Source organism: Neovison vison, chromosome 8 (assembly GCF_020171115.1).
Source record: "Neovison vison isolate M4711 chromosome 8, ASM_NN_V1, whole genome shotgun sequence".
In the NCBI taxonomy this organism is placed as follows: Eukaryota; Metazoa; Chordata; class Mammalia; order Carnivora; family Mustelidae; genus Neogale; species Neogale vison.
The window spans coordinates 69471214-69498273 of NC_058098.1; the positions used below are offsets into that span (position 1 = coordinate 69471214).

At 36.7% G+C, this 27060-nt stretch overlaps 1 protein-coding gene and 1 non-coding gene across 2 annotated transcripts in view; both read right to left on the reverse strand.

Moving 5' to 3' along the window:
• Nucleotides 1-27060, reverse strand: part of TMEM131 (transmembrane protein 131) — a 217029-nt gene that overhangs the window by 109337 nt on the left and 80632 nt on the right. The window contains exon 4 of the mRNA XM_044263853.1: nt 16092-16160. Coding sequence (XP_044119788.1) covers nt 16092-16160 — 69 coding nt within the window. The remainder of the gene's footprint in view (nt 1-16091; nt 16161-27060) is intronic.
• LOC122916676 lies at nt 7554-7688 on the reverse strand. The gene has a single exon (XR_006386294.1). It is a non-coding gene; the product is annotated as a small nucleolar RNA SNORA42/SNORA80 family (small nucleolar RNA).

A 27060-nucleotide genomic window follows, 5' to 3' on the forward strand; every position in this document is an offset into this window, starting at 1 on the left:
AGTGTGGAACTGGATCCTCCTTCCTTGGGGATCATCTTCCTTCTTTAATTCACAGGAGACAAGAACCAAAAGGTGTGGTATTCTGCCTTTCCTCAATATGCATTACAAGATGAATGCAAGCGGAACTCTTAAGTTCACACATCAAAATAACATGATCTGTAAGAGGTATAATCAATCAGAAAATATACCATGTTGTGGTAAACTGTAATGTTCCCAATCTGCTGACAGAACCTATGAGAGGATTATACTTCTCCACTTTAACATTAGGCTTGCCTGTAAGATTTTCTTTGGCCAGTGAAATGTGAGCAAAAGTGACATATAACATTAAGTTTTAAAAGTCCTCTTTTACTCTTTGCTCTTGTACATTGTTCCAAGAAATGGCATTTCTCAGATAGGCGTGCTGATTAGCCTATATCCCACTAAGACTTTGGGGCTGGTTGTGGTCATAGTATATATATAACTTGGTAAGTTCTGAATAATACGCACTTGAAGTTGGAAAAGTTGAACCAAGAACTAAAAATAAGCAAAATGTGATATATTTAAGGAGATAGGGCAAGACATTAGTAAAAGGAGGTAAGAAACCATATAGAAAAAAGAAAATATTAGTACAAAAATACAATGTATAAAGGTGGACCAAAAACTATTAGTGACTTGGAAGATCAGACAAGTTAGTTGAGAATTCAGCAAGAAAATACATATATATTTAGAATATTTTAAAAGAGCTTAAAAAGAGAAGCAGATAGATACGGCACAACTAGAAATGGTAATATTCAGAAGAATATTTAGGAATATTTAAAGAGTGTGGATAAAACGAATGGGTAAAATCCAAACTTTAAAAATGGCAAACTAATTCTTTTTCTTTTAAGACTTATTTATTTGAGAGTGCATGCACATGCATGGGGTGGGCAGAAGCAGACGGAGAGAAGAGAGAGAAACTTTAGCAGGCTGCACTCAGCAAGCAGCCCAACCCAGAGCTTGATCTCATGACCTGAGACTGTGACCTGAGCGCAAACCAAGAGTGGGAGGCTTAACTGATTGTGCCACCAGGCATCTCAAATATAAACTAATTCTTAATTGAAAGGGTTTCTGAAGTGTCAACAGGAGAGATAAGGAAACCCTGTACTTAATTAAACACAGAGTAAAATTAAAGGCATTGCAAGAGCTCCTTATACAATGTGGATATCAATTGTCCCAGCACCATTTGTTGCAAAGACTATATCTACTTAATTGTTTTGGCATCCTTATCAAAATCAATTGGCAATAAATGTGAAGTTCTATTTCTGGGATCTAAATTTTATTCCATTTATTTATGTATTTCCTTACGGCAGTGTCATAGTGTCTTGACTAAAGCTTAGTCAAGAAAGTTTCTGATATTGGGGAGCGCCTGAGTGGCTCAGTGGGTTAAAGCCTCTGCTTTCGGCTCGGGTCATGATCCTGGGGTCCTGGCATCAAGCCCCGCATAGGGCTCTCTGCTCAGAGGGGAGCCTGCTTCCTCCTCTCTCTCTGCCTGCGTCTCTGCTTACTTGTGATCGCTGTCTGTCAAATAAATAAATAAAATCTTTAAAAAAAAAAAAAAAGAAAGCTTCTGATATTGGGCACTGGAAGTTCTCTCCTATTGGTCTCCTTTTAAAACAATGGCTGCTCTGGTTCCCTCTTATTTCATGTGACTTTTAAGGTCAGCTTGTCCATTTCTAGAAAAATGTCAGTTGGGATTTGTGCTAAATTCATAGATCACTTTAGGGAGTATCGCCATCTTTATTTGTATCTTCTGATCTATGAATAAAGAAATGGCTTCCATTTATTTAGTTCTTTAATTTCTTTTGACAATGGTTTGTTGTTTTTAGTATACAGGTCTTGTATTACTTCTGTTAAATTTATATCTAAGTATTTTACTCTTTTTGAGTTACTACAAATGGAACTGTTTTCTTATTTTTAAATTGCTCATCACTAGTGTATAGAAATATAATTTACTTTGCATACTGATCTTATATCCTGTAACCTTGCTGAACTCACTTATTCTGATTTTTTTAAGTGGATTGCTTATAACTGTCCATATATAAGAGTACAACATCCAAAAATAGAGATGGTCTTCCTTTTTCCTTTCCAGTCTCGGTGTCTTTTGCTCCTTCTTGCGAAACTGCCCTGTTCTTGATGTAAGGGGAATTTTTCAGTCTTCCATGAATATAATGTTAGCTGTGGGACTTTCATAGGTGTTCTTTATCAGGTTAGGGAAATTCTCTTCTATTCTTAATTTTTTGAGTGTTATTATCCTAAAGGACTTTTTTCTTTTTTAAAAAAGATTTTATTTACTTGACAGAGAGAGTACAAGCAGGGGGAGCAGCGGGCAGAGGGAGAGGGAGAAGGGAAGAGTCTTCCTCACTGAGCAGGTAGCTGAATGGAGGACTTGATCCCAGGACTGTGAGATCATGACCTGAGCTGCAGGCAGCTGCTTATCCAACTGAGCCACTCTGGCGCCCTGAAAGAATATATGTTCAAATTCTTTGTGTGTGTGTATTTACTGACAAGATCATATGTTTTTTCTTGCCTTTATTCTTTTTTTAAAATAATTATTTATTATTTTTTATAAACATATAATGCATTATTAGCCCCAGGGGTACAGGTCTGTGAATCGCCAGGTTTGCACACTTTACAGCACTCACCATAGCACATACCCTCCCCAACATCCATAACCCCACCACCCTCTCTCTACCCCCCTACCCCCCAGCTACCCTCTGTTTGTTTTGTGGCTTAAGAGTCTCTTACGGTTTGTCTTCTCCTGATCCCATCTTGTTTCATTTATTCTTTTCCTTCCCCCCAAACCCTCCCACATTGCATCTCCACTTCCTCGTATCAGGGAGATCATGTGATAGTTGTCTTTCTCCGACTGACTTATTTCACTAAGCATAATACCCTCTAGTTCCAACCACGTCATTGTAAATGGCAAGATTTCATTTCTTTTGATGGCTGCATAGTATTCCATTGTGTATATATACCACATCTTCTTTATCCATTCATCTGTTGATGGATGTCTAGGTTCTTTCCATAATTTGGCTATTGTGGACATTGCTGCTATAAACATTCAGGTACACATGCCCCTTCGGATCACTATGTTTGTATCTTTAGGGTAAATACCCAGTAATGCAATTGCTGGGTCATAGGGTAGCACTATTTTCAACTTTTTGAGGAACCTCCATGCTGTGTTCCAGAGTGGGTACACCAGCTTGCATTCCCACCAATAGTGTAGGAGGGTTCTCCTTTCTCTGCATCCTCACCAGCATCTGCCATTTCCTGACTTGGTAATTTTAGTCACTCTGACTTCTTGCCTTTACTCTATCAACATGGTGTATTAATTGAATTTCAGATGTGGGGCTTGAATTCATGATCCGGAGCTTAAGACCTAAGCTGAGATCAAGAGTCGGTTGCTTGACCAACTGAGTCACCCAGGCACCTCGATATATAATCATTTTTATGTGTTGCTGATTTTGGTTATTATTATTTTGTGGTGGAATTTTAACAAAAGGGGTATTGGTCTGTAGTTTTCTTGTAATGTTTTTGTGAGGTTTTGGTATAATGGTAATGCAGGCCTAACATACTGAGTTGGGAAATGTTCCCTCTTTTATTGTTTGGAGGAGTTTGTAATGGATTATTATTAATTCTTCTTTGATTTCTTGGTAGAATTAATCAATAAGGCTTTCTGTGCATCAGAACTTTCATTTTGGGAAGTTTTTTGATTATTAATTCAAACTTGTTACTTGTAAGTCTATTCAGATTTTCTATTTCTTCTTAGGTCAGTTTTGGTACTTTCTGTCTTTTTATGAATTTGTCTATTTCAACTAAGCTAATGAATTTGTTAGCATATAGCTGTTCCTGGTATTCCCTTATAATCCTTTTAAAAAATTCTATAAGGTTGATAGTAATGTCACTCTTTCATTTCTGATTTTAGTAATTTGAGAGTCTTTTCTCTTTATTGCTTGGTCAGTCTAGCTAAGGGTTTGTTGATTTTGTTGCTCTTTTCAAAGAACCAGTTACTGTTAATTTTCTCTATTATTTTTATCTCTTACTTATTTCTACTCAAGTCTTCAGTTAAGAAAAAAAATTTTTATTTATTTACTTGACAGAGAGAGAGGGAATATAAGCAGGGGGAGTGGGAAAGGGAAAATCAGGCTTCCTGTTGAGCAGGGAGCCTGATGCGGGGCTTGATTGCAGGACCCCAGGATCATGACCCAAGCCAAAGGCAGATGCAGATGCTTAACGACTGAGCCATCCAGGCATCCCTACTCTAGTCTTATTTCCTTCTTTGTAATTTTTTTTAACTTGCTTTTCTGTTTCTAGTTTCTTAAGGTGCAAGATTAGGTTTCTGATTTGAGGTTTTCTTTGCTGATTAAGATATATACAGCTATAAGTTTCTTCCTGGGCAATGTTTTTGCTGCATTCTATAAGTTTTGGTATTTTATACTTTCATTTCATTCATCTGAAAGCATTTTCTAATTTCTCCATTGATTTTCTTCTTTGATTCACTTGTTATTAAGTATGCTGCTTAATATCTGAAGATTCTTTTTGTTCTATATTACTTTCCAGTTTATTTAATTAGAGAATGAAGTTACCAGAAAACATACTTTGTATGACTTCCAAAGTTACTGGGGCTTGCATTATGGTCTGGCATATCCTGGAAAACATTCTATGTGTGTGTGAGTAGTGTAAGTACTTAGTTGTTGAGTGAAATATTCTACAGATGTCTACTAGGCCTAGGAGCTCTGTACTGTTTTCAGCACTTCTATTTCGTTATCTCTTGGCTTAGATAGTCTATCCATTATTTTAAGTGAAGTACTAACGTCTCTATTAATACTGAATTGTCTATTTTCCCCTTCAGTTCTGTCAATTTTGCTTCTTATTCTTTGGGTTTTCTCTTGTTAGCTGAGTCTTGCTTTTTTAATCTGAAAATCTTGATCTCTTAATTGGTGTTTAGACTATTTATATTTAATGTAAGTATTGATATAGTTAAAGTACCATCTTGCTAGTTATTTTCTATTCTATCTCATCTTTGTTTGTAACTTTTATATTCATACCTTTCTAGTCCTGGTTCAATTAAACTAGAAATGAATAACAAAATGGGGTAACTCAATTCCCTATAAATATGTAAACAGATCAATGAATGTGTAAATAACCCATGGATCAAAGACAAAATCTGAATAAAAATTAAGAACTATCTGGAACTGAATGAAAATTAAAAACTGAACTCATTAAAGCTTGTATAATACTGTTTATTCTGTGCTTACAGAAAAATTCATGAACTAAATCTACATATTTGCAGAGAAAAAAAAAACCTAAAAGTTAATGAGTTAAGCATCCATGTCATTAGATAAAGAATATAAAATTAAATTTAAAGAAAGTCCAAAGAAAGAAATGTTAAAATAAGAGTGGAAATCAATGGAGTAAAACATGTAAAATAGAGATGATCTACGAAATCCTAAGTTCACACATCTTGGGAGTAAAAAACTAGTAAGTTGATAACTACCTGACAAAACTGAGAAAGAAAAAAGAGATGGCACAAAATATCAATATCAGCAATGACAGGAGTTACAGCTATAGATGCTGCAGGTATTAAAACAATCATAGAATGATATTAGCAACTTTATGTTAGTAAGTTGGAAAATTATCCTGAAACTGCCAAACTCCTGGAAAAACATAGCTTACCAAAACTGCTAAATTAAAAAAAATATATGTAAGCACTACAAAAATAAAACTATTAAAGGAGCACATGGATGGCTCAGTCAGTTAAGTGTCCAACTCTTCTTTTTTTTTTTTAATCTAGGTTTTATTTTATTTTTAAAGATTTTATTTATTTATTTGACAGAGAGAGACACAGCGAGAAAGGGAACACAAGCAGGGGGAGTGGAGAGGGAGAAGCAGGCTTCCCACTGAGCAGGGAGCCTGACGCGCGGCTGGATCCCAGGACCCTGGGATCATGACCTGAGCTGAAGGCAGCTGCTTAATGGCTGAGCTGCCCAGGTACCCCAAGTGTCCAACTCTTGATCTCAGCTCTGGTCTTGATCTCAGGGTTCTAAGCTGAAGCCCCATACTGGGCTCCACACTTAAAATGAAACAAAAAACTATTAAAGAAATTAAATTCACAATTTAAAACCTTACCAAAACAAAATTCCAGTCCAGGAGTACATTCTACGGGCAAACTTTACCAAATATTTAAAGGTAATATTCTACCAATTATTTGGGGGTATGCAGTGAAATGCAGGTACAAAATGGGAAAAATGAGGAAGAACTCTATGACTTTGGATCTGTGTTGGGAAAATATGAATTAGAATTATCAGTATCAGGCATGATTTACATATATGCATTTATTTTTTAATTAAACCTTTTTTTAGAGAGAGAGTGTGTGAGTGGGGTAGGAGACAGAGGGAGAGGGGGAGAGAGAGAGAATCTTAAGCAGGCTCCATGCCCAGGGTGGAGCCCGACTTGGGGCTTGATCTCATGAGTCAGATGGTTAACCAACTGACTTATGCAGGTGCCTCCACACATATGCATTTATACATATGCATATATATAGATAGATAGATCTGAATAGATAAAGATATGGTATATATATATATAGAACGAAATATTATTTGGCTATGAGAAAGGACATCTTGCCACTTGCAACAGCATGGTGGTCCTTGAGGCATGATGCTACATGAAATCAGATAGAGAAAGACAAACACTGTGCATCACTTATATGCATAAAAGCTGAACTCAGAGAAACAGAGACTTAAAATAGCAGTTACCAGGGGCAGAGGAGTGCAGAAAGACAGAGATATTGGTCAAAGAGTACAAACTCTTAGTTAGAAGATGAGTAAGTTCTAGGGATTTAATGTCCAGCATAGCAATTATAGTTGTCAATACTGTATTCTATAGTTGAAAGTTGCTAAAACCTCCAATGTTCTCATAACAAAAGAGAAGTGGTAAGTACACGATGTGATAAAGGTGTTAGCTAACTCTACAGTGGTAATCATTTTGCAATATATAAGTATATCAAATCAACATGTTGTATGCCTTAAACTTATACAATGTCACATGTCAACTATATCTCAATAAAGACAAAAATGAGTTACATCATAATATTTGTATACTAAATATGTATATATTAAAAGATATATACTAAAAATAATTACATAAACTAAGAATATATAATAATACCTACAGGGGTGGCAGATATAAAACTACATATATATGTATATATATACACACATATATATCCTGCATTTTTCTGTGTATTTCATGAAAAAAGGTAAAGATAGCGTTATGGTAAAGTAATGAGAGTACTCTGGAAAGTGACACTACCCCTCAATTGTTAAGCATCATCATATAAAACTAGAATAAAGCTTTTAGAGGTTTTTTTGTTTGTTTAGAGTGACTTCTTCAGTCAAGATGGTTTTGCTATGTGACTTGTTTACTTGAGGTCAATGAATCAAAAGGTATTTGCTGATGGCCTATATTTGAGCCAGCTTTATAATGATGCTGGCTAATTTTTATGGTTGATACTTTTTTTTTTTTTTTCTTTTCACTGTGCAGCCTGCTTTAGTGCTTGCAGGCTATGGCACAGAGGCCAGGCAATGGTTTGGGGCCACAGTTTGTTCTGGCACGGGGCACTATGAAAGGCCCAGCAGGACGAGCCGGCCATAAATCCAAACCCATGCATTAGAGCTGATTTTTATATAACTGTATAATGCTCAATCTTATTTAGTGAGAGTGAGTCTCATATATTAAATATGATCCCTCAAGAATTCATTTTTAAAAGTACTTAAAGTACTTTAATAAATGCCACACGAAATAGAGTATTACAGAACTCAGGGTGGGAAGTAATATAATTAAACATTACAAAAAATAAACTCAAAGGTCATCTTATTGTCCAAGTAGAAATTTCAGTCTGTTTCCTTATAGGTTTTTGTCTAACTTCCTCATTAGGACTCCATAGTTTTGTTTTTTTTTTAAATGCTTAAAGTCAGAAGTTGGTCAGATTTCATGTATTTAAACTGACTTAATATAGTCACATTATCTCACCTGATTTTCATATTCTGTATTATCTAAATCGACATCAAAATCTAATTTACCACTACTTTACTCAGTTCTTCTGCAGCTTTATCTACAGTTTGATCTTGGACTATTTTAAACATTTTGTCATTTCTAGAACGGAGTAACAGTCTTCCATATCACACAGGAAAGTCAGGTTCACCTGTGTAAGGTTCACCAGTTACGTAAAAAAGAATTATTCACAGTCTTTCTAACATTCAACACATTTTAATGGTTTTGATAATGGTTTTTGATGTGGTTTATTTTACACATCAATTGACAATTTCTTTATAATGATGACATGAAGTTTTGTTGTGGTTAATGTTTTCTGGTACCTCTAAGGGCTAAACACCAAGTCTTATTCCCCTTCGGAGAGTTCATCAATGCAGATGCTAACCACCTCTTGCCACAAGCCAGAAGGATGTGGAACCAAAAGCCTGGTCCAAAATCACTGTATGGCTTAAAGCCCAGTCACCATTTGGTCCAAAATCTTTCTGTGGCTTAACTGTCCAACCGGGGGGAAAAAACCCAAAGGTGGAACAAGGACTTCATCCTGAGGCAGGGACAGAGGGGTATCCAGAGAGAGACTTACAACAACACATTTAGAGTTAGGAAGTAGGAAGCTGAGTACCCTCATAAGCTCTTCAAACTTAGTGGAATCCCTCTTGCCTCTGGTAAAAGGAGCTAGACCCCTTAACCAACAGGCTCATCAATCTCAGGCTGGAGGTCACAGGACCATGAAAGTAGGGAAGTTAAGTGTACATCCTGCGGGAGCCTCAAATTTGGGGCATGATGCTGCAGGAAGAAGCTGTAGAAAAATAGCATGGAAGATAAAATTCTTTTTCCTCAAGCTTTACATAGACATAGAACAACAGTACACAGAAATAAAAATGGCTTTACATCCTAAAAGTTTACCACTAACATGCTTTCTTCAATAAATACGCTCTTTCACAATTCAAGTGTTCTGTAAGAGAACTGGCAACAGTCATTCACCTCCCTATAAATCTGACTTACATAATGTTTTCCCTCCTGTGGCCTTAGTAATAATCAATCTCAGTTAAGATAAAGAAGACAGAGTATAAGATGGACAGGTAGTCTGGGGAATCCTTCGAGAAGACAGGACTGGAGACGGCCTGCTGCAGGAGGCGACCACAGGGTAAGTAAGTAGCTTGGAGGTACTTGGAGCCTGGAAGCAGGGAGCGGATCAGAATGCTTGGTGTGCAGTGCTGCTGAGGCTGGCCTTGCTTTTTTTTCTAGGGATCAAAGAGCAAAGGCCCTGGTCACACACTACAGAAATGAACTTTTGTTCAGAGGAGAAGGGTCATCTATTTATGTTTTTCAAAGAGGTCTGGAGTAAGAGGAACAGAAGAAAGATCTCAGGAAGGGTGTCAGGAGGCTAGTCTAGCTATGTGGGCTCAGACAGAGCAGGCTTCCTGTAGCTCTGGACAGTCCACACTACAGGAAGCAGAGGGAGGCCTCCTTGAACAGACCTCATATAAACAGCTTCCCCTGGCCCTCCCTCTCCTCAGTTCCCCCGAGGATGTGAACAGGATCCATGATAAAGTGGGATGCTTGAAAGAAAAGTCACACTAAACCATGAAAACTTTGGCCAAGTACTAATGCCTGCTTACTTGTAAATAAATAAGCAGTGCATTAATTTTCTGCAACATAACAAATTACCACAAACTTAGAGGCTTAAAGCAATAACCATTTATTATCTTACAAGTCTGTAAGTCCAAAGTCCAGGCCCAGCATACCTGGGTAATGTGCTCAAGGTCTCACTCACTCAAGCTCAAAGTCCTCTTCCAGGCTCATGCAGGTTATTGGTGATATTGAGGCTGCTCTCAGCCTCTTGCCATATGGCCCTCTTCAATTCCAAGAGTAGCACAAGAAACTTCCTTGCATCAAACACCTCTCATGCTTGAAATCACTGCATTTCCGTCTACGACTGCTACAGACAAATGTTGAGGGCTCATGACATCACCTCAGGGCCCTGGATTATCTCCCTAACTTAAAGGTCAACTGATTTGGGACCCTAATTACGTTTCCAAAATCCTTAATGGCAACATCTAGATTTGTGTTTGATTGGGAGGTGTGTGTGCATCTTGGAGGGCCAGGAATTTGGAGGACCATCTTAGAATTCTGCTTGCCATAAGCAGCATGTGTGTCCGCAGGGCTAGACAGGTAAGATTTAAAAATACAACACAGATTTTTCAAATGGCCCGCAGCACTGGTTCTGTTTGTTTCCACTGTCAACTCCTCCAAAGACAGAAGGAGGGCCAAAGGAGAGAGTGAATTATTTATAGATAAAATAAGCAGAATCAAAGATATGGCTGTTCTCTGTGCTGTTTGTGTACAGCTACTGACTGTCTATATTCCAGAAGAGTCTGAGGTGCAAAAAGAATTAGCAAGCAGCAGCTATGAACTAGAGACGAGCATAGAAAGTAAGCTGCAATTCTGTGGTCAGTGGCAAGTTTCCCATGCCACAGAAAGACAAAGCAATGCCAGGAAACAGCTGCAGAAATGGCTGAGCAGCTACCCTCAAACAAACCTTATGAATGGCAGTGACACAGCACTCTACTAAACAGAACTTCTGGCAGGAAACTGGGCTGAATCAATATGCAGTACTTTGTACCACTCAATTACCACAAAATTCGAGCATCTTCTTATACACATTTAAGATTGAGGGCTGAGGGGATGGCCTTGAGATTGGGGGGTGGAACAGTTAGAAACTGAAAAAGTGAAAAGGAACCAAACATGCCTTCAGAAAAGAGAACCTACTTGATTTTATCCGAATATAAAAAAATGATTAGAAGAAACACCTTTCAAGAACTGAATTTAACTTGAAAATAAAGACCTCTGTTTTTAGCAACAGACTATTCAATAACTTCCATTTTTTAAGCCATTAACTAGGTCTCCATTTTAAGCTTTAGATTTGAAATCAAGATTTCCTGCATTTAATAATTACATAAACCAAAGAACTCAGTAAACCAAGTTTCCACCCAAAGCATCTCTCATAGTCTGCAATAAATGGCTGAAAAAAGGAGTTGTTTTGGAAACAGAAAAATATTTAACAGCACTGGCATAAATAACTAAGAGGGGTGCAAAGGGATGGGGGGAGGTGGTCATGCCCAGATTGTACCAACTAATCGTTAGAGAGAAAGCAGGGAAGGGAGAGCGGGAAAGTAGTAGAATTAAAGAATAAATTTAAATGTAATGGATGAAAACACAGAAAGTCTATTTTTAAAGAAAGTTAACTTGATTTACTGTGGGAGAAGCTCTAGAGGGCAGTAGCGATGCTCACAGTAGTGAGAGGAGTCAGTACAGAGGGGGCTCCGGAAGGGGGCCAGGGTACATCCTAGAGCTGCATCCTCACTAAAGGGCCTGGAGCTCTACTGGAAGCCCTGGGTGACCATCAGATGCAACTTAGAATGGTAAATTATATCCAATTTAAAGTTTTTCCAGATACTGCAAAGGATGTTTTAAAATTATGAGTGAATTCTGGTTTAGCAAAAAGACCACAAGCAGTATGAAAATAGTCCAAAAAAAACATAAAGCAAAACTTCAGTGCATGAGTCAAGGTAGTAAGCAATGATAAGTCTACTTAGAATTTTTGATAAAAATATTATGAAGTGTTAAGGATATTCTTCTCAAGTCCTAAAATTACTGCTATACATATCAAGTCAATGAAACATTAATAGCATGGGCATTAAGACAGTGCACTGCCAGATCAAGTAGAAAAGTAAAGCAAATGTTCAATGTAGTCTGGCAAAAAACACTTGATAATGTAAAGTTAATTTAACTGAGATGAAGAAATCAACAGGCAATCTTATTGGACTTAAAGATAACGTACTGTATATAAGCGTTAAGTGTCAAATACATGCCAGAGAGACAAAGATAAATAAATTCTCTTCACAGCCTGGTCTAGAAGGGAAGCAGACACCTGAACAGACAATTAGAGCAATAACCAGCGTGCAGACAGAGGTTAGTATATGTCATAAGTAATGAAGACTGATTCCATTTTTGATGTTTGATTACTGACAGTTTTTAAGCCCCATAACGTCCCCTCATTTTATATGCCACAACTGGGCAAGCCAATAAGAGAGCCTGTACTCTTGCTCTTAGATGCCGTGAGTTCAAACTTTCCAAGTCTGCCCCAGCCTCACCTCCAGCCACAATAAAAGTCAAGCCGGTCTCCTCTCTCTGCTCTCTCAGGTCATTTTTCAGACTTGCTTGGGAGCCCACCCAGCTCTCCCCAGAATGCTTTATTCTGTGAGGAGAATAAACCTTTCTGCACCCTCTTCACCTGTGATGTCATCAGCACTGAGTCAGTATCCCTCCCAAGATAGATTCATTTTTGCCTCATCTAGTTTCAGTCAGATTTCCATCACTTAGAACCAAATAACTGAAGTACTGACCAAAACAGAGGGAATAAAGGCACTCTGTAATTATTGTTAATTTTCTTACAATATGAATAGCAATAGTGTAATTATGTAGAATGTCCTTACATACGGAAATGTGTGCTGAAGAGTATAGGAATAAAATGTTATTGTGTCTGCTTTCAAATGATTTAAAATTGACAAAAATATGAATATGGCAAAAATCTTAATTATTGAATTTACCTTAAGAGTACATTCATTACCTATTCTTTCTTCTTCATTTGTTTTGATTATATGAAAGCATCCATACAATTCTTTTTAGAGCAGAGACTCAAAGTAGGTACAACATGGCTAGAGCTTAAAAAGACGACTTACTTTCATGAAGTGATTTCCTTTGGCAATCTGTTTTCTTCCTAACCTACCAATAATTCACCTTTTGCACAACCTCACTTTCTTTGAACTAGAATTTCTACTTTCAATTTTAATAAAAAGAAACTTAGCTCGAAAATGGCTAGGCAAATCCTTCCAATCACATTGCCTGTGATCTTCCAGGGTTGAAGTTCTAAATTCAGGAACCTCTCTGTTTACATCCATGTGGCAGCTCTGTGGTCTATCAACTTGAGCGGGCTGAACTACAGTTCCCAGAATTCCCTCATACATTACTGCCTAGGGTGGGTTATGTGTGATGCTCTCTCCTGAGAGCTGGAACATGGAAGGGAGGCAGTTGCCATTCTGTAGCATACAGTGACTTCTCCCAGTTATTCACTCAGACACTAATGTTGGTGCTGCTGGGAAGGGATTCTGCAGGTGTAATCAACTGACTTTAAATTAATTAAAAGAGAGATTAGGTAGCTTGTCTTAGCTAGTTGGAAGCCCTTTCAAAGAGAACTTAGCCCTTGCCTGAGCTAGGAGACTTGAAACAACAGATGGATCTGCAACTGCTCTGCTTCCTCAGGATCTTCCCTGAGAGCCTGCCTGTGGACATCAAGCTTCAGCACTTGCTCACGATCTTCCCTTCCTGTGCTGTAAATAAGAACCCATGCTATGCTTCAAATAATTTTCTTCACTGTATTACCCAGCCCAGCTTGCACTGGAATTCACGTGTCCATTTGCACACCTTCAATAAACTTTCACAATTTCTCTCATGAGATTTCAGTTCCAGTCTCTTAAGAAAATCCCATTTATTTCCTCTCTAGTCATACATTAATTCATGTATTCCTATCAGTTCTCTTTGTTCATGACACCAAATTATTCTCTAGCTTAAATATTAACTGAAAACCTTTAAATTCTGCTTATCACTTCATCCCACAACTTCATTCTTAGGACTCTCTCCTGAGAAAAGTCATGCTGTATTTAAATCACTAGTTTCAGCACTGATAATAAGAATTAAACATTTAAAGCAACACAAAACAATAAATAGATCCATTCAATTTGATGTTTCCTAATAACATAAAAGAAAGTAACAGATAATTCAATAGAATGAAAAAATGCAAAATGTGTTATGTTTAGAAAGCAGGTTATACAACAGTTTACGTTCAGAAAATACCACTGTGTTTTTTTGTGACTCAATAAATAAATAACGATGCACAGAAGAAGGACCTGAAGGATAAAAGCTCAATGTTAATGTTTCTGCATGGTAGGACTGCTAGTAATTTCTTACTTTCTTCTTTCTCCTGATTAGTAATTTCTAAGTTTACTACAGTGGACATGCACTGCCAGTATAACAAGCAAAATCCCAGTAAGTTCTGTAGTGGTGAATTAATAACTTGTAGCCTAGAACAGGAATTCTTCATTACCTCTGAAGAATCCTGTATGGACTTTGAGAGGGATGTCCAGAAAACCCCTTAACCTGTATGCACAACACTGTCTGTTGGTGCAAAGCTGTGTGCCTTTGTGTGCATTTGGAGAGGTGAAGAAAGAGGTTCGCAGCTTTCATCTAGTCCTCAAGAGATCCATGATCAAAAAAGGTTAAAACCACCAGTCCAGCATCTTTCATGACCTTACCTCAATTTCTCCTATTTCCAGGGTAGGGTATAAGAGTCCAGAAATTTGGAACAGAAATTCCCAATTTCTACTCAGGCATTTTGTATACCTGAAAATATCTTTATCTCAAGTGATATATAAAATCTGTAAAACTCTCTCAAAAAACAAATTATAAAGTAAAAAACAGCTGGGTGTGACTTTTGACAAGATCTCTCTAGAGTGGTTACTGCTAAGCTTTCCAAGTAAGAATACTGTTTGAGACTAAAGATTTTGGTGCTGTACGCTGACCTCCTCTCCTTACCCTCAGGTGGCACCAGAAATATAGCTCATGCCCTTGTCTTAGAATGGAGTTCATTAGTCTCTAGAGCGAGCAAAAATATTCCAAGAGAATTTTACTGTACACAGAAAACTCACTAGTAGTTAGAAAATAATGAACTCTTTTATGGAGATCAAAATATGTGCCATGTTTCATTAAATACCTTGCATTTGACAGAAGGAGACTGTGGGCGACACATTATTGTGATGTTCCTTGCAATCTCAACATTGTACACTTAAGCCGTTTTTGTAAGACACAAATGATAGTGATATGTTTCCCATATAAATATTATGGTCTTTAAATCTAACACCCAGAAGTTAATTTTACTTATACAATGACTATTCTAAAATACTGATTCCATCTAGAAGTGCACAAAGAACTACACAAAATTCTCTCTACACCCCTACCCCTAAAATCCATGATCTTTGTAGGAATATAGTCTTAAAAGATAGGAGTTGCTATCAGATATCTTCCTTTTTATGCTAGCTACTCCACCATGGTCCTGTACAAATACAATTAGTGTATTTTACTATTCCAGGTTTTGAGGTTATAAATAATTTATTTGAACTTACTAGTAAAAAATGGTTAATTACAACTTTGACAACATTAAAGAAATTTTAATTTTCACTTACTGAATCAAAGAGATCTAGATACAGTTTCTCCACCACTTCCCTTTTAATTTTTCTTTTTTCTGCTAGTTTACCAGAGTGGCATGGCATGGCTCTAGCAGTTATATCACTAAGAAGTTCTCTTTATCTACTTGCTGAATTAGATTAGAACCAAATACAGGTGAAGACCTGTCTTTTCTTAGTGTATCTGAGACGTGCAAAACCTGAGACTCAGAGGTAGAAGAGAAGCCAGAAATGTGGTTTGAGGAAGCAATTCTGTACACCATGTCTTTCTGTGGGATTTTCTTTTGTCTGCTCTTTTGGGTTAGTGATGATGATATTTATTTGGTGATGTATAAAAGTCTGTACTTTAAAAGCACATGCAAATAAATAAATAATACATCTTTCTATATCCACATGGAAAATCTTTAATAGTGTAACTGGAAATGAATTACTAATCACAAAAGTAACCTAGAAGTATTATGCTGTTTCTGAAGAGAAGATCCTTTGAACCAGGGAATTTATTAGGTGGGTATCTTTCAAACTTTAAGAATTAATATTATATGATAGACTTGTAACATACTGGCTTCCCATTTTCAAACCACCTTCAACAACATTGCTTTCTTGTACTTAAAAATGTAACTTTCTCAGAGAGATGATACAGATAAAAACCAAGATAAATGCATGCATAAAATACACATAACAGTTTAATGGGAACCTATGGTCTGAAAATTTTAAACTTACTGTTCATGGAAATCCAGCATTGGTGGCTCAAATCGTATAGGTCTGCAATTACCCCGGTATAGAGATATACTGTGAGTAAAAAGAAAAGAGCATAAGAAACAATTTTTTAAAAAATACATATATCCCAAAACTGAAGTCAGACACTTGAGTTTTGTCAAAACAAACTATCTTTAAGGAAAGTGTAGTCTAATGTTCTGCTGGGAATGTGCATTACTTTTCTTAGTAAAGGAAATCAATAAATATGTATTTTTAAAAATGGAAAAAAAAAGGAGAGTATTTTTCCTATTCAAAGGCACGTGAAAACAGAAAATGCTCAGGTAGACTCTATGTTGAAATTTATGTGGTTGAAATACTTGATAACAGTATATATTTTAATATGTTCACTCATTTTTTTTGATACATGCACCATGAACAATAAACATTCAACACAACTACACATACCTGGCAGACAATACAGTATATAGACTAAAACTACAATGATATTTTAACTACAGTGGCAAAGGAAATAAACAAAAACGAATTTGGGGATAGAAACCTTTAGGAACTGAAATATCTTTTCCATCTGAGAGTTTAGAACATACTGATCTATTTAAGTATCACTTTCTCACCATCCCACTTGATCCCAGAACTTCTCACTAAAACCAATTTCTGAACAGCAAGCCTCAAGTCATCACCATGACCTAACAATGATGTGATATAGAAATGACATGGGGGTTTGGGGGATGTCCACATACCTCAAGTTATCTGCTTAAGTATTGAGAGTCAGAAATTCAGTAAGCCACTGAAGTTTCTAAATAGTAAGACGTTTATCTTTCTGTTGTATTTTAAGAAATGATGTTAGAGCAAAACCATTCTGTAAAACTTTATTTCCATCAACACAATTCAGAAGAACACAAGCTTCGAATGATATAGTAATTTTTATTCAGGAAATACAGGATACATATTAGAAATAGACAAGGACATTCAGAATATGTAGGAAATTTAACTTTAACTCAGTTCTTTAAATAATTTAGACTATTTAAAGATTAAACAGTCTGAGTAGTAGAATCGAAGCACTAAAAGTAATGAAGTCTTAAGGTGTTTTTAGCTTGAAATCCTTCTACATGTGCTGAGCAGAAAAAAGGAAAAACACAAGCAAGGAGGAAAACAGCAAATATAAGACTACTTTACTAAAGCACAAGTCTAAAGACACTGAGACAAAGGTGGCACAGCTCCCCCCAAGATAGGAGCCACATGCAGCAAGAAGAACAAAATCTATTCCCTCTTGATTTCTGCTCTTCCTAGGCATGATCTAACAAGGACACTTTCCGGCATTTTTAAAATAAGAGATGCCCATCAGCTCATTCGTTTCAAGGGTATGAAACTCAAACAATAAAATCTTAATCCAATCAAGGAGGAAAAGTATAATGCATGAAGTGAATGCATGTTAAGTCATTAATTCATATACACTGACTCTATTAGATGCTAGAGATACGAAGAAGATTAAGATACTATTTTTTTGTTTGTTTGTTTGTGTCACAGAAATGAGCATCTACTCCCCAAGCTGCACATGGAAATGTCTAAAGTAGCCAGGAAAGGTAAGAAAAAAACAAGCATATACATTGTGTTGATTCAACACAAATCAATGAGCGTGAGGGGGGCTGTCTAGTGGCTGGGGCTATGGAAACAAAGCAAAGAATCTGTTCTCACTGCACTAACATCCCAGTAGGGGAGACAAAAGTAGAACATAATTAGGTAATATGGGACAAATAAAAACAAACAAGCACAGTAAGAACAGAGAAGGTCTTTCTGAGGAGGGATATTGGAGCTGAGACCTGAATGGAGGAAATCTGGGGGAAGAAAGGAGATCTACTTGGCATGCTGTGGAACAAGAGGGCTGAGGTGGCCAGACTGACCGGAGGGAAGGGTAAGGAAGGGGCTGAGATCAGAGAAATACAAAGGCCAAGTCTCCATGCAGGGAACGGGATTTTATTCTAATCGTGACAAAGAGCCTCTATAGTGTCTTCTGCAAGGGAGTAACATGATCTGACACATCTGAAAAAGTTAATTCTGGATGCTGTGTCAAGAACAGATTGTAGGAGACCCAAAGTGGAAGCAGGAAGTCTGCAGAAGTCCAAACAAGAGGTGATGGCAGCAGTGATCTAGGGAGGATTACAAGGCAAAGTGGGGAGAAGTGGCTCTTTTCTAAATATATTTGGGAAGCTAAAGGAAACAGGTCATGCTGATGGATTGATTTTGGAATGTGAGAGAAAGGAGAGAAATCAAGGATGACTTAATTCTAAAATTTTCCTGAGAAACTGGAGAGAGTCATGACATGGGAAGAGTAGGTTAGCAATAGTTAGGATAGATGGGTTAGACGTTCAAGAGTATTTATTGTTTTAGACATTTAAATTTGAGATGTCTTGAATTTGAGATGAAATGTCAAGTAGGCACCTGGATATACAAGGGTACTGCTTTCTATTAAAAAGTTACTGATTTTCATGTGCTGATCTTATAGCCCAAATCACTCTGGCAAGTTAATTCTAACAGTTTGTTTATAGATACTCTTAGATTTTCCCAGCACTATATGTGCTGCCAAAAACAATCACCACCTTGGGTTACCTCTGTAGACAAATCATGTGCAAGTAACAATCACACTTCCTCCTTTTAAATCCCTAAACCTTGTTTTCATTTTTTATGCCTCGTGTGGGCTAAGATCAACCAAAGAATACTCCACAGAAACCGTGTCTAACAATTTTTCTTTACAGATTTCTCACAAAATATGATAGAGGGACCAATGCATTAAAGAAGATTCCCTCATAAATAAATGTGTATTTTCAAAACAATAGCCAATTTATGTTTAAGGAACAGTTTAATATTTGAGTAGGTACAACACAAGTTGTCATAGGTATAATCGTATTTTTAAAAAAACAACAAAAATTAAATAATCTAGTTTTCATGTATCCACAGCTGACTGAGATGCTTGCCACTATGATGCCTATTTTAAAAAAGGATTGGCACTATTTAGCATTTTATTAACAGAAAGCAAATGTTTGCAAATCTTTAATGTTGAATAATAAACTGGGGCAGAAGTAATGTGAAAAGTATACATTACCAATTTCAAAGAAACAGAATCTGAGACATTTTAATAGAATATTGCATGATTTTTATCCTTTCCAGTGACTGTATTTGTTTGAAAGTCTCAAATGGGGGCGCCTGGGTGGCTCAGTGGGTTAAGCCGCTGCCTTCGGCTCAGGTCATGATCTCAGGGTCCTGGGATCGAGTCCCACGTCGGGCTCTCTGCTCAGCGGGGAGCCTGCTTCCCTCTCTCTCTCTCTCTCTTTCTGCCAGCCTCTCTGCTTACCTGTGATCTCTCTCTGTCAAATAAATAAATAAAATCTTTATAAAAAAAAAAAAAAAAAGAAAGTCTCAAATGTTTTTATTCTTATTACCCACTTGGGGACAAGGAGGTACAAAAAGACGGTTTTCTGACTTCAAGCTAAGAAATGACTAGAAAGATAAAAGAAATCTTGTGGGCTATGGTCTATGATGGTTGGTGGACTGTCAGGTTAAAGTTAAGCAGGTAGCTCCCCAATGAAGCAAATAAAGGATTCTTGGAACTTTGGGAATTTTTTTAAACTAGGAAATTTTAAATGTTTTCCTAAAGGCAGTTACTATCCTAACAAAAGGTATTCTTCAGCCAGTATTTCTCAAAGAATGGGTTGTGGTCTATCTACACCTTAATCAGCTAGAATGCTTGTAGAAAAGCAGATTCCAGGGCCCTACCACCATAATGTGATTCCTTACATCTAGTCTGAAGTCCAGAAACCAGTGTTTCACGTACACTCCTACGTTCAGGACTACTCTTTCGCCATCCTGATCCACAATAAGCACTGCAGGCAGAAATAAAAGGGGACAAAAGTACCTTAACAAAACTTTTAAAATCATCTATAGTTTAAAATATGATTTTTATTAGAGACAGCTAAAAAAAATACATGACTTAAGAGAAATTATATAGATTATACATTTTAGCTTAAATTTGCATTTCTTTAAGGACTAATAATGTTGAACATCATTTCATTTATTTATAGTCCAACTAGATATCTTCTTTTGTAAAGTGTATGTTCAAAGTTTTTATATTGGGATGTTTGTCTTACTGAGTTACAGGAGTTCTTTACAGATTCTAGATATACATCCTTTATCAAATATATGTCCTGTGAATATCCTCTCCCTCTCTTTCCTATTACAAACAGTGTCTTTTGGGGAGTGACTTCATTGAGATGGTGAGATAGGCTGTTGCTAACTTCAGTCCCCTTCACAAGAAGATCAATTAGCAACTATCCATGGATAAGACACTGTTGTAAAGTTCAGTGAGGGTAAAGAACCCTCCTGGACCACAGAGACTGAAAAGGACTATGCAATAGAAAGGTAAGAGGGATGGCTACACTCTGATCACATTGCCCTTCCAAGGCAGGCATAAAGCCACAGTAAAAAGGTCTCCTGGGCATACAGTTTCTCCAGAGGGAAAGAGACCAAGGTGGATATCCAGCTCTCTCAGTGTAATGGGTTGCTTCCCAGAAGGCCCACTTGGGTCTTGTCACAAGGGGATCACAGGAGGAATCTGTGGGGTGAATCTGTAGGTCTTGACTACTGGAGATTATATTGGGATACAGGGGAGGACAAGATATACAGCAACCAGAACCTGATAGACTGCCCTCCTCCTTAAAACAACACCCAAGTAGAGATCTTAGCTAGTGGCTATACCTATCTGCAAAGTCAAACCAGAGGCCCAGTCCGGCCAGTGATGTTGGTGAACAATTCTACATGATTTGGGTCCCCACCCAATGAGCCATACCAGCCATGAGCCTGTTCTGCAGCCTCACCTAGGCTGGGAAGCAAATTAAAAGACCTGCCTAGGGTTGAATATAACCTTTAGCTCCACCTAACCAGGAAGCCTAATTAGAACATCTGGAAGCTGTAAACTCAACCTGCAGCCCTGCTTAAAATGGCACTTAGCAGAGAACTCAGCCAGTGGCTCAACTCACCTGCAGAGCTGAGCTGGTTGCCCCGTCTGGCCAGGGAGCTTGGTGGGCAGCTTTGCTAGATTCAGGTCTCTGGCCATCAAATCATAATGGTTATGGAGCCTGTTTTATGGCCCCATCCAGCGCCCCATCAGGCAGGGAAGCATAGTCCTAACTGCTGAGTATAGCACGCAGTCCTGCCCAACTAAGAAGCATGAGCAGGCCCTGTGGAGGGCATGTTCCAGCTATGCGTGGACAGGAAAGCAAGTCAGTAGTCCTAACCAGCTGTTCCCAGCCAGTGGCAATCCTGCTGACATCAGAACTCCACTAGCATCCTTGCCCAAATAGAGACCCACTTGCCCACGGACACTATCAGCTGACTCATCAAGAACCCCAAGCTGACTAAAGAACTGTCTCTGCAAAGACACACAGACAACCAAAATTTTTTTTAAAAATGCATAAATGAAATGAAAAGTTCAACAAATAGAGGATTTCTATTAAATGAGTTATATATTTAATATAGAAAAACAACAACCAAACAGAAACCCTACGGATGAAGAATATACAATGACTTGACTGAAGAATTCAATAAAGAGCTTCAACAACAGATCTGACCAATCAGAAGAAAGAATCAATGAACTGAAAGGTTATTTGAAATTACCCAACAAGAGGAGCAAAAAGGAAATAGAAAGAGAAAAAGTGAAAAAAGCATGCTGATTTATGGAATAACTTTAAGAGAAACGATATATAGTTGATCCTTGGACAACGTGGGTTTGAACTGCATGGGTCCACTTACACGTGGATTTTTTACTTGGGTACTATTTTAAATGTATTTTCTCCTCCTTAAGGTTTTCTGAATAGTATTTTTTTCTAGCTTATTTTATTGTAAGAATACAGCACATAATACATAAAATATACAACACAGATGTTCCGGTCAACATTAGGCTATCAGTTAAGTTTTCAGAATGTTGAAATTATATGTGGATTTTCAAATGCATGGGGGGTTGGTGCCCCTTACCCTGTTGGTTCAAAGGTCAACTATAGCTTTCAGTGTATTCAAAGTTTTTTTCATGAATTTATCCTCAAGTATGTAACATCTTTAGAGGCTACTGTAAATGGCATTTTTCTGTAACATTTTACGGTTGCACTTGTAATACAGAAAAAGTGTTTCTGATATTGACTATATATTTTTCAATCTTACCAAATTCACTTATTCTCACAGCTCTTTGGGTATATTCTTTAGGATCATCTATACAATCATTTGTTGACAAACACCTTCCTTCTCTTCCTTCCCAAATGATGCCTCTTATTTCTACTTTCTGTCTTAATGTACTGACTAGCATATCCAGTACAATACTGAGTAGAAGTGATGAAACTAGACATCCTTGTCTTGCTCTCAATAGAAAGAAAGCATTCAATCTTTTACCATAAGTATCACGCTGGGGGTTTTTTTGTTGTTGTTTCTTCCAACAGATGCTCTTTATCAGACCGAGGGAATTCTTTTCTATTACTAGTCTGCTGAATGTTTTAAATCATGAATATATGTTTAATTCTGTCACATATTTTCATTTCAATTTTTAAAATTTCCCAAATTGTTAATGACTTCTAATTTAATTCTGCTATGTCAAAGAACATGATTCTGACCGCTGAGTGCATTGCTGAATAAATATCTATGAAGAAAAATATCTATAAGAGTAAGTTCATCGATAGTGTTGTTCACGTCTTTTATACCTTTACTGATTTTCTGTTTGTCAGTTATTGACAGATGAGTGTTGAACTCTCCAACTATAACTGTGGATTTATAATTGTGAATTTACCTTAATTTCTGTTTATTTTTTCTTCATGCCTTTTGGAGCTCTGATACTAGGCTTACAGAGACTTAGGACTACTGTATCTTCAGGATGAATTTTCTCTTTTATAATGATAAAATGTCTATCTTTACCTCTGATAATATTCCCTGCCCTAAAGTCTAATTGGTCTGATAATGTTATTCCCCACCCCATCTTTTTACTTTTAACTTACTTGCATTTTTATACTCAAAGTGCATTTATTCAAAATCAAATCTCCCTGAACAACAGGGAGAAAATATTTGCAACACAGGACTACTACCTCTAATAAGAGAAACAGTTTAAAATGGAAAAAATAAGTATCAAAGGTCCTATGGAAAAATATGTAGAATGAAGACAGACAACATCAAAAAATAAATATAAGCATGGCATAAAATATGTAGAAAGATATACAACCTCACTAATAACTAGAGAAAGACAAATTAAAACTATATGACAGAATTTCTGCCCTATCAGAGAAACAAAAATTAAAAAGTATGATAATATATTCAGTAGGAAAAGTTGTAGGAAAATGGGGACTTTAATTCATTGATGAAGGTCATGCAAACTGGTGCAGCTCTTGAAAGAGAATTTGGCAACATTAACAAAACTACATACGCATTTACCTTTTGACTCACCAATCCCATGTCTAGGAATTTACCCTAACCACGTACTTTCAACAATACAAATTACATATGCACTTATCTTTTTTTTTTTTAAGATTTTATTTATTTATTTGACAGACAGAGATCACAAGTAGGCAGAGAGGCAGACAGAGAGAGAGGAGGAAGCAGGCTCCCTGCTGAGCAGAGAGCCTGATGCAGGGCTCAATCCCAGTACCCTGGGATCATGACCCGAGCCAAAGGCAGAGGCTTTAACCCACTGAGCCACCCAGGCACCCCTGCACTTATCTTTTGACTCAGAAATCCTATTTGTAGGAATCTATTCTGCAGATAACTTTGAAAAATATGAAAATACATATATGCAAGGCTATAATTTGAAGCACTATTTGGAACTGCAAATTACGAGAAACAAATTGTTCATATGCAATCTACATCCAAATAATATGTATGTGGCAGTCCATAAAAATGCTGAGAAGGGTCTCTATAGGACTTATTTTTAAGTAGATCAAACAAAACACAAAAAAGCCTATACTACGCTTTCTTTTGCAGAAGAAAGGGGAGGTATAAAAGAAAAATCCATGAGTTTGACACTTTTGTAGAGTTTGACTTTTTGAATTCTACTGTTTCATATTTAAAAATGAGTCTTTAAAATGGAGGTAGAAAATCTCAAATGAAAACAAACAAGCAAACAAACCCGAAGCCAAAGAGCCAAACTTTCTTTAGAATGAACATTACCAGTATGCAGATGAGTGTGGAGTGGGCAGTGGAGACAGACAGAATGGTGAAGAACACAACACATGTAAATTTTGAGTAAAATATTACTCAAATACCACATACATGCAAACTAAACAAAATAATAAATTCTAAACACCGTGCTTCCAACTAGTACGTTTGTTTTCATGGTGGTATGAGTTAGCCAATCTGAAAACAAATTTATTTGTATTCTAGGCTTGAGTAATTAAGTCTATATTCTGTGGATAACTGGAGCCAGATTTCTCATTGCTGGAGAATATATGGAAACAAAAAGGGAAAGGGCAGAAAGAACACTATGGTGGTATATTAAAACTGGAGTTATCAGTAACAACTCATGGTTTTAATATACCTAGATATTAAGATAGATATAAACAGATGTATGTTTGTGCATACATACATACAGAAACATTTCTTCCTAACTCTAACAAGGTCTAGAGACAATCTCACCCCAGTGATTACACACAACATACAGATCTTAGTTTGTAAACATCCTCCACTAAAATGAAGCACAAGTCTCTGAAGAAGTGGAATGTTCCTGGGCTAGGTGAGGAAAATTATGAAATACACCTGGTACATCTTGATGTTTCAGAAAGTAAGGAAGTGTTCGAAGAATGGGGACATGTGAAAATCATAGAGAATACCCCCAAACATATATGGTCAATTGATTTATAATGACCGTGCTAAGATAATTCAATGGGAAAAAGACAGTCCTTGCAACAAAAGGTGGTGAAATAACTGGATGTCTAGACCAATAAAAGTGAACTCTGACCTTTACCTTATGGTTTCCTTGCATTAGAATGTCAACAACAAACAAAAAAACTGAAAGAATGATAGAATTTTTTTAAAAAATCACCACAGCAGTAATTTCCAGGCAAGATGCATCAGTGAATGCTGTAACTAGTTGAGTTTGATGCCAAACACATATTTACAGGGTTGTGAAAATGGTTCAAACAGACATCTTGTGCCTCCCAATAATCAGATGAACTGAGCAGGATACATATTTAAGTGATATTCCTGCCAGAAATGCATAATCTAAAATGAACCATGAGAAAACCCAAACTAGGATGCTGGCCTCTACTTTTAAAATAAATGGCCTCTACTTTTTAAAAAAAATGTCAAGGTCATAAAACAGACAAACCAACTATTCCACATTAAAGCTGAGTCTAAATTAAAATTAAGTATGACTGGAACCGGCCTGAGATTTGGACCTAAAATTTCTTTTCTTCTTAAAATAAAAATTATCCCTAAGGTTGCCTGGATAGCTCAGCTGGTTGAGCAGCTGCCTTTGGCTCAGGTCATGATCCCAGGGCACTGGGATCAAATCCTGCATCAGGATCCTTGCTCAGCAAAGAGCCTGCTTCTTTCTCTCCCTCTGCTGCTCCCCCTGCTTGTGTGCTCTTTTTCTCTCTGTCATATAAATAAATAAAATCTTTAAAAAACAAAAAATAAAAATTGTCCCAATAATGGGACAATTAACAAAGTTTATAGATTAAATAATACTATGTGTGTTAATGTTAATTTACTGATTTTGATATGCATTCTCAGCTTTTATAAAATTATGTCCCTCTTTATAAGAAATACACCCTCAGGTTTTAGGAGTAAAGGAACAACATATCTATAATTGATTCTTAAAAAATTCAGAAAAATAATCACATATACATTACAGGTATGTAGAGAAGGACAGATAAGAGAAGTTAGGGAAGAAAAAGGAGGGACAGAAGTAGAGAGGGAGTTAATTAATGATAAAGTAAATGCAAAATGGTAAATGAGGGACTCTAGGTCAAGGATATATGGGAATTCTCTGTATTATTTTTGCATTTTTTTCTCTGAACTAAATCTATTACAAAAAGTAAAAAAAAAGTAAATATAATTTGAAAACTAAAGTATATTTCTTATAGATAGCATATGCTTAGATCTTTTTTTAAAGATTTATTTATTTGACAGACTGAGAAAGACAGCAACAGAGGGAATACAAGCAAGGGGAGTGGGAGAGGGAGAAGCAGGCTAATGCGGGGCTTGATCCCAGGTCCCTGAGATCATGACCCATGCTGAAGGCAGATGCTTAATGACTGAGCCACCCAGATGCCCCAGATCTTTCTTTTTTAATACAGTCTGATAACGGTTTTGAAACTGTTTACATTTATTCTAATTTTTTATATAGTTGACTTCGGTCTACCATCCTTCTATTTGTTTTCTATTTTTTCCATCTGCTTTTTATTCCTTTTGTCTTCTTTATCTGCCTTCCTATTTAGATCAAGTATTCTTCTAGTATTTCACTTTATATCCATGACTGCTCTGTTAGATCTCTTTGGGTTTTTTCTTTTTAAATGATTTTAATTTATCTTCCAGTATTTGTTTCATCTTTTCACAGTCTAACTCCAAATTATGTTTCCACTTTGCATACATGTAAGAACTTCACAACTCAATTTTCCTTCCTCTTGTCCTTGGTGCTGTCATCATACATGTAATGTTTACAAGTTATCAATTTCATAAAACATTGTGATTATTTAAGGTTTTAAAGATCAGTTATCTCAAAAAAATTTTTAATGAGAAAATATGTCTTTTGTATTTTTCCACATATTTTCACCTTTTTGGTGATCTCCATCATTGTGCCTAGAGCTATGTTTTCATCTGTAATGGTTATTACCTTCAGAATTTAAAGGAAGTGCCTTAACATTTCTTACAGTCTGTTGGCCACATGTTCTTAGCTTTTGTCTGGAAATGTATTTGTGGAGGGTATTTCTGCTGGATATAATATCCTGGGTTG